A 12055-nucleotide genomic window follows, 5' to 3' on the forward strand; every position below is an offset into this window, starting at 1 on the left:
AGAATTTAAAACACAAGTGTCTTTTTAAAGGGTGGTGACATTAACATTCTGCTAGCATTTCATTTAAAATAATTTACAAGATAATTAGCAGTAATAACTCGTACATGTCCCAGTTCATATTTCTACATAGTCTGTGGCAGCTGAAACACTTATAAAAATCTACTGGTGCTTGGCTCTGCTGTATTTATGAACAATGTTAATGTTTCTAGATTTAAATCCATGATGTCTTCAAGGCAGTGTAGCATTAATTTTGCACCCATGATTCCAAACATACTTAGTTCCTAATCTTTGGTACATGATTAGAAACATTTAATAAATGTTGGTCAGAATTATCAAGGCAGGCGATCCAGCTGCCCTGAGCGCTCTCGCAATGCCTGGAAGATTATGGTGCAAAGCTGCGTTTACAGTCTGTAAACGATACCCTCGAAACCGAAAAGAGCACACTGCTCTTCTGAAGATTGAGGATGTTTATTGCAGTGATGAAACAGAATTTTACATGGGCACGAGATGTGCCTACATTTACAAAGCAAAGAACAACACTGTCACTCCTGGTGGTAAACCAAACAAGACCTGTGTCATTTGTGGTAAAGTGATCCGTGCTCATGAAAACAGTGGCATGGTGCGTGCCAAGTTCAGCAGTAACCTGCCTGCTAAGGCTATTGGGCACAGGATTCATGTGATGCTGTACCCATCAAGAATTTAAAGTGCTACTGTACATAAACTGACAATAAATAGCAAAATGATTTAAAAAAATACATGGAGTCCTCATGCAGCCTGGAGCAGCCAGATCATGAGAACAATTTAAAGCATAAAAAAATGGCAGACTAAAAGTATTCCTTCCCGATTTTTCTTTTCTGTTCTTGAAGGTGATGGCTCATGCTGAATAATTCCACAGGTGCTTGGAGCCCTTGGTACCTTAGCAGATTTGCCATTCTTTATGTATGTTAACAGGCTAAATGACTTTAGGGGACATCCTAGTTAAGCATGACACCGTGCTCACTAAATATCCAAACACACATATGCATGCACATGTGCACACATATACACACTTTGCAACATAAGTAATGTGTTAGATGCACATAGCTTGGCTGATTCTTTCCCTTCTTATCCTAGGGTACTGAGCTTAAATGTAGTGATCTCACCATCTTCGGTGTCTTCGAGTAACTCCGTACAGAACTGGATAAAACTAGGGACATTCATGGTCTGATGGGTACATATCAATTAAGTTGGTGCAATTAACCACTAAGCTATTAGGCAGGCTAAACCGAATGCAAACTAGCTCCTAATAATTGACAAAATTGGTCTTATTACTTATTAATAAATTATCATGATTAAATCCATATATGTGACAGGAATAAGATCACTAAAGACAATTACGGATTAGAAAGGCCATCTTATTTCATCCACTTAGACTCACCTGAAAGTCTCCCTAATGCAGCACTAAAATGCTTTTTACATGAATTTGGAATTTTTTACTTCCACTGTCTGGAAACCCATTCCAAATATAGATCACAAATGGGGTGAAAAATAAGTTTTGATATCATTCTTAATTTTGCCTTCTGCAACTTTAAACTTATGACCCATTGTCCTGAAATCATGTTTCAGTTTAATGTAATTTAGCAGATTTACTTTAATTAACTGATTTGCAAGCTTGTATACCTCTCTAAAATCACACTTTGATATCTCATTTTAAGGGCAAAGAGTTCAAGCTTTTCCTCTTAACTATAATACTGGAATACTAATTCCAGTTCTACATTAGCTCTTGACTGCTGCTGGGAAAGAATTGGGCATTTTAAGCAGAATCTACTGAGACACCAAGATGTCTTCAACTTCATCCTTAGCAATTTCAATAGAATTCATGGAGTACAGATGTCCCCTTTTTTTTTACTGTATAGTACTTAATTTTGCCTACATGGAACTGGATCTGTAATTGTGTCCTTGTTTACATTATTTATCCAGCTTATTCTGTGGTATCTCAGCTGCCTCTTTCAGTGGCATTTATTTGGTGCAATGTAGAAAAATGACCAATTTGCAATGGATATCTGAGTCCAAATCATCAATGTCAATTAATTACAGTAGTGAATCCAATACCAATCCCTGAGACATACCATTTAGTATTTCCCCTGCCTCGCACCTAATATCATGTTGTCCAATAGAAATCACTGATTAATTGCAGGTATTATTACTATGACACAATTTTAACCACAAGCAAGAACAGGTAAATGCATGATGGGTGGGGATTTTCCCAGGCAAGATGAGCTGGGTTTGCATGCATGCAGGGAGTTAAATCCCATGAAATTGATGTTGGGTCCAGATCCCAACATCGTTCTGCCCTCTTCCGGGTTTCTGTGGAGCGGCCATATTCCTTGGATCTATCAGATAAGTAATTAAAGTAGATATGAAGACAATTAAAAATTCCAACAGGGACTTAATGCAGAAGATTCTGCCCAACATGCCTATTTAATAAACACCAGATGCCATTCAGTAAGAAACTTTGCAGTATTTCTCCTTCACCAGAATTTGGAATTCTGGCAAGAAATGATCAGATGCAACATAACTTAATCTTAGTAGAGCTTCTAGGTGTTTGTCCAGCAGTTGCAAGTGGTACTTTCACTTCTTCAGGGCGATTTCTGAGAATGCTGATTTTCACAACAGCAGACTTGCCCCGTTCACCATCCAAATTACACTTGATTGCTGCTAGCTCTTTGACAAGAATTGCCCTGCTGAAGCTGCTTATTATTTGGTTGAGTTTGATTTCTTTTGTTGGCTTGGAGTAGTTATTCTGATTGGTCAGGCTGTCCGTGATGCCAGCTCCTTTCTTCAAATAATGTAACTGATCTTTTTGCAGTGTTGAAGTTCAGCATTTTCATCCAAGTTACACACCATGTTAACGGATAATCAATGGAGAAAGCAAGGTATACACTGTTAAAACTCAGATTGCCAGGCACTAAAGGATACAACACAGGACATTGACCTTTACACACTAACAAGTTTTTATTCAGACCCATATTATACTTCATGCACCTCCAACCAACAACCACGCTTTCAATCTTTTTCTATGTATATGAACATATAGATTGAGATCTCAATGCCCAGCACCTAAATACAATTAACACCAATTGATATACAATGAACATACACAATATTCAGAACCCACATTCTTTTTGTCTTACCATTTTGTCAATAAACAGACATACAGAAAGTACAGAGATAAAAACAAAAAACTGCGGATGCTGGAAATCCAAAACAAAAACAGAATTACCTGGAAAAACTCAGGTCTGGCAGCATCGGCGGAGAAGAAAAGAGTTGACGTTTTGAGTCCTCATGACCCTTCGACAGAACTAGGTGAATCCAAGGAAGGGGTGAAATATAAGCTGGTTTAAAGTGTGTGTGTCGGGGGGTGGTTTGGGTTGGGGGAGAGAAGTGGAGGGGGGTGGTGTGGTTGTAGGGACAAACAAGCAGTGATAGAAGCAGATCATCAAAAGATGTAACAGACAACAGAACAAAAGAACACATAGGTGTTGAAGTTGGTGATATTATCTAAACGAATGTGCTAATTAAGAATGGATGGTAGGGCACTCAAGGTATAGCTCTAGTGGGGGTGGGGGGAGCATAAAAGATTTAAAAATATTTTAAAATAATGGAAATAGGTGGGAAAAGAAAAATCTATATAATTTATTGGAAAAAAACAAAAGGAAGGGGGAAGAAACAGAAAGGGGGTGGGGATGGAGGAGGGAGCTCAAGACCTAAAGTTGTTGAATTCAATATTCAGTCCGGAAGGCTGTAAAGTCCGTAGTCGGAAGATGAGGTGTTGTTCCTGCAGTTTGCGTTGGGCTTCACTGGAACAATGCAGCAAGCCAAGGACAGACATGTGGGCAAGAGAGCAGGGTGGAGTGTTAAAATGGCAAGCGACAGGGAGGTTTGGGTCATTCTTGCGGACAGACCGCAGGTGTTCTGCAAAGCGGTCGCCCAGTTTACGTTTGGTCTCTCCAATGTAGAGGAGACCACACTGGGAGCAACGAATGCAGTAGACTAAGTTAACTTGGGCCCGCCCACCTGATGAAGTGAAAATCCTTCCCCTAGTGCTGTACGAAAAGGGACCGTGGCCTCCTTGAATCCGCCGGCCCCAAGCAGCTCCGGCATTTGGAAGGTTGAGTGTAATTTTCAAGAGCAGGTAAATATGTATTTATTTCTTCTAACTCCTGCAGGCCATCTCTTTCTGATGCTAGTTGGGAGTTGCGGCCTCTAGTAGTTGCTATGCATCCTCATGAAAGGTCATCGACCTGAATTGTTAACTCTGTTTCTTCCTCCACAGATGTTGGCTGACCTGAATATTTCCAGCATTTTCTGGTTTTATTTCAGATTTCCAGCATCTGCAATCTCTTGTTTTTGTGTTGCAGTAGTTGCAGCATCATTTCTTGATATTATTTTGCAATTTGAAAATGAACCTTGACTTTACAAAAGCAATGAGTATACAGAAAAATAATTACCCCCTGACTTCAAGAACTCCTTATAAGCTATTAGCATTTAACCAGCCTCAGGATCTGCCTAATTTACAGCAACACCACCTATTGTAAGGTTGTTTGGAGTGTCGATAAGAGGTCTGGAGGCTTGTATGGTTAAACGTAAACTGTTTATTGGTAACCCATAACAATATATATCCAAGGTACTGCCAAGCATGGGTGCTGTCTCCTTGATGGTTCCTTCTAGACTCCATTCTACACACAGTCTCCCATAATGTGACCCTTTACATCATAGTGTGGCCAGTACTGTTCTCCAGTCCTACATTAACTCTTGCTCTGCCCGAAAATCCTTATACTACACCCACCCCCCCAGTCCTTACCCAAATATATTTACAACACAAGGTTCTTTACTTGCTACCCCTTCTCCCCACCTCAAGTCTCTGACTTTATAAATTCAGGTGGTCTGGTCTGGAGGCGTGATAATTCTTTCAGATCTCTTCCTTCTCATGTTTGGAGGAATGGTAATCTCAGTTGTTCGGGGTGAATTTTGTCAGTTTGGCACCAAAACTGTGGTACTCTGTGTTTCCAGTATTTGGTGGTTTCCACTTGATTCACTTTTTGCACTCCTTCGAGTTGAATTTTTCTTTATCGGCAACCTGTCTGCTTTGTTTGGACACCATGGGTTTCTCCCATTCCTTCCGAAGGGAATGTTTACTCTGTTCATTCCAAGAGTAGATCAGATTTTCATTTTCCATTCACCACATTCTTGCTGGACATTGTCATTTCAAAAATGGAGCTTTCATTTCCACTTTTCCACAATTTCAGCCAAATGTCTGTTTACTCTTTTATTTTTCAATCCTCTTCAAAATTATAAAACTTTTCATTCAGCTCAGTGGCTACTGTGGTGAGTTCAGTTGTCTGTTTGGAGTAATTTGCTTTCAAAGTCTGGATTTGCTCTTCCATACTGCACATCTCCTCATCTTTCATGTTCGTCAGATTGGATCCAAATTCAAGAACTTAATCAGTTTTGGCTGTTAATTTGTCATTCAACCAACTGTTCTGATTCATCAGTAATTCCTTTTCCTGTTCCAGGCATTTCTCACTATACGTGGTAGAGATTTCTGATACTTGGGGATAAATTTTATGTTCCATGGGTGGGCGCGCACCCAGCCCGATTGGGCATAAGATGATGTCAGGCGAGTGTCCCGACGTCATCCTGCACATGAGCAATCTTCAGGTCGCCAGGTGTTGGAGCCGCGCCCGCCATCAAGTAAAACGCCACTTAAGGCCATTCAAAAGGCAAATGTTCACGATTTTAAGGTGCCCTTGCAATTTCGCACTCGTTGCATGGGCAAAACGGAAAGGCGGGCAGCCCACTTTTTACAAACCCTCATCCAAGGGCAGAATAAAAAGGGTCAGCAACATAGCCATTGTGAGTAGTGAGGAGTTTAGGAGATAGTTTGCTGCTGGTTGCTTACTTGAACTTGACAGTTTCGTCTCTGTTCTGAGCTTCATTCTTAGCATTTCATGGCTTCATTTCAGGACTCATTGGTGTCTCCAAGGCACCCGGAGAATTTTGACTGCGTGGACCCTTCCAGGTGTTAAACAGCCTTCTGTAACCCTGGTAAAGGGGATTGTGCTCTCTGCTGGAGGCACCTCCTCTGAAGTGGAAGAGAGGGGCAGAAGGGAGATGAGGCCAGGTATCCCAATGCAGCTTCCAGGGGAGCGACCTGTGGGAGGAGAGGGGCAGGCACGTGGTGCAGGGCCAGCAGGTAGTCAAAGGCGTAAGGGGCCATTGAAGACGCCACTATCCTATTGCCAGGGTTTACAGGCAGCGATGCAGCTACCTCATCATTAGGTGTAATGCCAAAGGAGGCTCTGCCTCTCCAGGGTGACAGCGTTTTGCATGTGCCATATGATTGGGCCTGAGATCAGCTCCGACTGTGTGGGTGGACACCCCATGCCAGTGGCTCTGAAGGTCACAGTGGTCCCCAACTTCTATGCCTCCGGTTCTTTCTAGGGGTCAGTGGGGGATCTTTGTGGAGTGTCACAATCAGCTGCCCACAGTTGCATCAAGCTGGTGACTGAAGCTCTGTTCAGGCAGGTAATGACATTTATTCATTTCCATATGGACAAGGCCAGCCAGGCTGGGCGAACCAGAGGGTTTGCAGCGATTGTTGGGTTCCCCGTGTCCAGGTGCTATCGACTGCACAGGTGTGGCCATCAAGGTGCTAGCGGGTCAGCCGGGCGCCTTCGTCAATAGGAAGTGTTTTCACTTGATGAACATCCAGATAGTTTGTGACCACAAGACGCAGATTCTTCAAGTCTGTGCGAGGTACCCTGGCAGCTCCCATGATGCTTATATCCTCAGACACTCACAGGTGCCAAGGCTATTCAGTGCTGCAACCCGTCTGGATGGGTGGCTGCTGGGTGACAAGGGCTATCCATTGAAAAGGTGGCTTATGAAGTCTCTCCGCCATCCAAGAACAGAGGCACAGCAGCATCATAATAGGTCATGCGCCACAAGGGGGGTGATAGAGAGGACCATAGGTCTTCTGAAGATGCACTTCCGACGCCTGGACCGTTCAGCAGAAGCACTACAATACCCCCCCATAGAGCGGGTGTCACTGATAGTGATTGCATGCTGCACTCTCCACAATCTGGCTTTGGCAACGGGTGGGGGGAACCCACTGGAGGAAGGAGATTTTGAGTCAGCCCCAGAGGATGAATCCAGTGGTGAGTAGGAAGAGGAGCACGGTGAGGAAAACGCTGAGGGCATGGAGGCAGGCCTCTGTATGCTTCAGAGAGGCAGGGACACCAGGGATGCCTTTACCCAACGCTCCTTCAAATAGGCTGCCAAAGACTGCTTTCACCTCGTGGAATGGTGGGCTGTGTGCCCACGCGAGCTGCCTTTCCGCCTGATGTTTCCTGCTGCTGGTGAGGCCATTGCTCCAGTCTCCGGACCAAATAAAGATTCTCCCCTGGCAGCCTTCAGGGAGCTGCCTTTGCCAATTTTAAACCGCCGGGTGCCATTGGACCTGGCGCCTGACAGACCCCTTCCCCCGCCTGGCCCCGACCATTCGGAAGACGTGTTTCACACTGGGCAGGCCTTAATTGGCAAGCCAGCATGAAATCACAATTGGGTGCAAAGGAAAAATTCAGGCCTTGAAGTTTATCAAGTTCTAATTTTTCATTAGCAAACTCATCTTCCCTATACAAAAGTTGGTTCGCTTCATTGAACAGAGCAGAGCCTAATTCCTGGGTGCTATCCTTCATGCTCACATTCTGTAATTTTACTTCAGCTAGTTGTTTCTAAGACCCTTAAATCTCCTTTGTGAGAACTTCTACTTTCTCTTGCAACTGTTCAATTTTTTCTTGACATTCGAGGTGCTTGATTTTCATATCAGCCATTTCATTTTGCAACAGCTCAAAGTTTCTCAGTAATTTTGAAGCATGCAGTGTTTTTCTTCTAGTTCCTTGATATTCAGCAATGGATTTACATTTTTCAATCTTATTTCTGTCTTTTCTTTCTTTGCCTGCAGCAGAGCTTTGTCCTTGTCCGCCATTTTGGTTTCTCTGTTGGCCGGGTCTGTCTCCAATGTAGTCTTAAGTTGTTTCTGTTAAGTAATTTTGCTATTCATAGTTTCAATATCTACTCGCAGCTTGGAAAGTTCTACAGCTTTTCCTTTCACTGCCCCCTCTTTTCCATTCAGCTGGTTCTTCAGGTCTTTCTTGAGTCTCTTCTTCAGTCTCTTTCTTGTACTTCTTGGCTTCCTCCTGAAATATTGAACATTGCTGAGTCTTCTCTGCTAGTTGGTTCTTTAGTTTGTTCAGTGATATTAAATTCGTTTTACTTCTCTGTGTAATTTTCCAAAGGAATAAAGTTTGACCCGAGGGATCCTCATAGCTTCACCAGGTTTTCCATTTCTTTGTGAAGCTCAATTGCTTCATCTTGAGTTTTCTTGTAATTTAACCTAGTATCCTTGAGTTTCTTCTGCTGTTCTTCCATTTTGCTGTTCAATAGTCTTCATTTCTTCAGGCTGCTGAAAGGTTATGTACTCCTTTTGCATTTGGAAGGACAATCAGCTGTTCTTTCAATAGTTTATTTTCTTATTGACCTCTTGCCCACTCACTCTGTGCTTCAGTGCATAGCTTTGTCCCTACTGATAATTCCAACACAGCTTTTTCTGAAGTAGTATTCAACATTCTTTTACCTCTTCATATTTTTGCTTGAGCATGTATTGGTTCTTCAAAGAATCTTTCAGGGCAATGACTTCTTTGAGTAACTCTTCTGCCTGTTGTTGTGCTTGGCTGTACTTCTGGTCGAGTTCTTTCAACTCAGCTTTGATACGAACATTTTCCTGTGGGATAGTTTCATTTTCTTTTTGCAGGTATTTTTTTTTTGGGTTACCCCAGATAGCTTTGTTTCATTCACAGCCAGCTGTTCGCTCTGCACTGTTACCTGCTGTTGAAGTTTGGGTACTGTGTTGGCATTTTCAAAAATCTCTATTTTTAAGCCTTTCAGCTGCTTTTCAGCCTCTTCTTTCTTCTGCACTAAACTTTTTGGCTCGTGTGCTTCATTGCACTGTCATGGTCTGTGGCCATCTTGTGATTTGCTTAGGTATTGTCTCCCTCAGTGTGGGGTCTCCTGTCTCCCTCACCCTGGGATCTCCTTGCCCCTTCTGTACTTTATTGGAGTGTTTTAAGCCTTGTTTTAAGGTCTGCACTCTCTACAACATATTTATCAAAAATATTTGTCAAAGGCTTTTAATATCTTACCAAATATGGTTGAGGATTGTCAGGATTACTTCATCCATAAATACACCAAATAGGTATAAAAATGTATTAATTTGTATTTTTTCTGATTTCTTGCTTAATCCTGATGTATGCCTGAAAGCTAAAAAGGTTCTTCTCCAAGATTCCAAATCTTGGGTCTGGTTTGGTCCTTGCTCTAGCCTAAACTGGTCTGGTAGTTTAATATACTATCCATGGCCATTTTTTTATAACAGATGAGTACTTTAAAAAAAAATTCTCTTCAAAATGGCTCCGGAGCTGCCTTTTTTCCTTCTCTCAGTTCTTCCCATGGTTTGTTAGGTTTCAGCAGGCTCCCACTGCACTGACAGGGCTGTTTTTCCAAACTAATCGATTAGCCAGGAAATGTCAAAACAAGTTGTTTGGGTCACCTACCTGCCCTTCCAGGCTGGGAATCAACTGAAAAGTGTTTTTTTTTTTAAGTCTGCCTGGTGTTTTTCAAACTTTTCCTCCTTCAGGCCAGGTTTTGGTACCGGCTGTGAACCCGGTGCTGCAGCTTTCTTCCAGCTGCACTCTAGATATGCTGATCTTGACGGTGCCTACATTAAACGGCAATCTCAAACTTTTTACTTTATTTTGCTCACCCTTCCTGTGATTTGGTTAGGTTTCTTGACTCTCTGCTCTTTCAGGTTCTTCTTTTCATCTGCACAGTGAATTCTGCTGCTTTTCAGCCTTTTTTCCTTTTTTGAATTTTACTCAGCCTTTTTTGATTCAACTAGGTCTCTTCACTCCGTGTCCGATCAGATCTGGCTATGGACCTCCACATGCCCTAATGGAGTCCTTCAGCCTCCATATCTGCAATGTAGCTATTTTTTTTACGTGATCTCCAACTGTGTCTTCAATTTCAGTGCTCTTTGCTCAGGTCAGGCTTCAGTTTCTTTACTTCTTCATGCTTTGAGATTCTGGGTTTCTTCTCCAGGTTCTCTGGGATTTTGGGATGCATCCTTCACTGCCACCATGTTGTAAGTTTGTTTGGTGTCTCACTAAGAGGTCTGAAGGCTTATATGGTTAAACCTAATAAATTTATTGGTAACCTATAGCTGCATACATATCCAAGGCACTGCCATGAATGGGTGCTGTCTCCAAGCTGGCTCCTTCCAGGCTCTACTACACAGTTTACCATCATGTGACTCTCTACATCATACCATGGGTGGTACTGTTCTCCAGTCCCACATTAACCCTTGCTCTGCCCGAACACTCTAATATGACACCACCTAGTAATGAGTCACTCTACTTTAGTAGCGGAACAATTGTGTGTTACAAGGTCAAATGTCCTTGATGTTACTGACAGCAGATGTTGTGGCTTATTGCGAGCAATATCACAGGAGATCTGCTATTATATATAAAGTTAAAAATAGCGAGAGACTGCAGACCAGTATTAACAATGAAAAGAATTCATACCTGTGATCCAAAGTGAGAAGAGTTCAGTTAGCTCATTCTTAAATCCATCCCCAAACCGGTAATGTGATTTTGGATAAGACTTGTAGAAAATTGCAAAGACAGCTTGAGCTAAGCAATCAGGATATACCTAATGATAAAACAAAAATCAAATATGTCGATTAAATAATGTAGATTTTCAGGTCACCTGGCTTGATCACACAAGTACTGAATGGAGATCTGAAAATTGGGAGAGGCATTAGATGTGATTTATGCTCGATGCCTGCTCACAATTTTTTGTTCAGTTGCATTGCATGTTCTACAGACTTGCATCCATTTCATTTTAAGGTCCCAAAAGAATGCAAAATATTGAAATTAATTGCCTTTTCTCCTTACAAAGTTCATTTTGAATAGAAGTTCCACGTGCAAAGCAGCACTTGAAGGGAACAAACTTTGGCTTGAGCAATAAAATTTTGGTTTTGTTTGTTTTTGGAATATTCACAGCACCTTTTAAGTGCGGGGTATGCATTATGAAATGTTTTAAATGTCCCCTAAAGGTTCATTATTGCCCACTAAGTCATCAGAATGTGAATTATAAATCAATCATTTCCAGAACATTAAGTGAACATGAACAAGTGAAAAGGGGTCCAGGAAAAGGATCAATTTTTTTCACAGGAATTCAAAGAGCCATTAGGTAACTGAGTGCAATCTGCATTATCCCATGGTTGGCAGCAAGTGAACATAGAATTAATGTTATGGTATTTAATGGTGGAAATAGTAAATGATGATAGAATATATAACAGGGAACTCTGGAGATATTTAAGTCACACTGGCCTTACCCACCATTAAACCAACCCAGCAGCTTGACATACCTATCTGTCAATAAACAAAGACAATGGTATCCACAGGCTCCGGATTAACGTGGAGGCTTGATGAGTTCTGTTTGCCATAATGACAACTGCTATCAACTTGTAACATAGGCTTGCCACTGCCACATACTTTCAAGATTAATTCAGTCCTTAACAGTTATGCCTTATTACAGGTAGTCTGTACAGTTAGCCTAAGAGGAAAGCACTCCAAAGTTCCAGAAAGGCAGCCTCTTCTTCAGATCAAACAAGGGCTTGAGTTTTGTGCATTTCTTTGTTTACCCATTTTGGATTGCCTTTCTTGGTCCTTCTGTCTACCATTCTCCTCACCACCTCCACTCCCCAACCCTGCCCCACATTTTAGCCTTATTAAAAATGACTAAGAGTCTGAAATGTTTTTTCATCCCTTGTAAAGGATTTTTGCCATGCTATGTGACTACTTATTCCACCTACAGCATGATTTTCCAGAATGCTCCTCCCATACATCCATTCCCTGCATGACATTCCCTGCACAGAGAACTCTGAGAAGTTACAAAA

General features: G+C 41.9%; 1 protein-coding gene across 1 annotated transcript; it reads left to right on the forward strand.

Annotated features, from left to right (window-relative positions):
- The first annotated feature begins 370 nt into the window (after positions 1-370).
- Positions 371-704, forward strand: LOC121270036 (60S ribosomal protein L35a-like). Its single transcript, XM_041175348.1, has one exon. The coding sequence runs from the start codon at positions 371-373 to the stop codon at positions 701-703; it is 333 nt and encodes a 110-aa protein (XP_041031282.1). The 3' UTR covers position 704.
- The last annotated feature ends 11351 nt before the right edge of the window (positions 705-12055 follow it).

The sequence above is a fragment of the Carcharodon carcharias genome, chromosome 26 (genome assembly GCF_017639515.1).
Source record: "Carcharodon carcharias isolate sCarCar2 chromosome 26, sCarCar2.pri, whole genome shotgun sequence".
Classification (NCBI taxonomy): Eukaryota; Metazoa; Chordata; class Chondrichthyes; order Lamniformes; family Lamnidae; genus Carcharodon; species Carcharodon carcharias.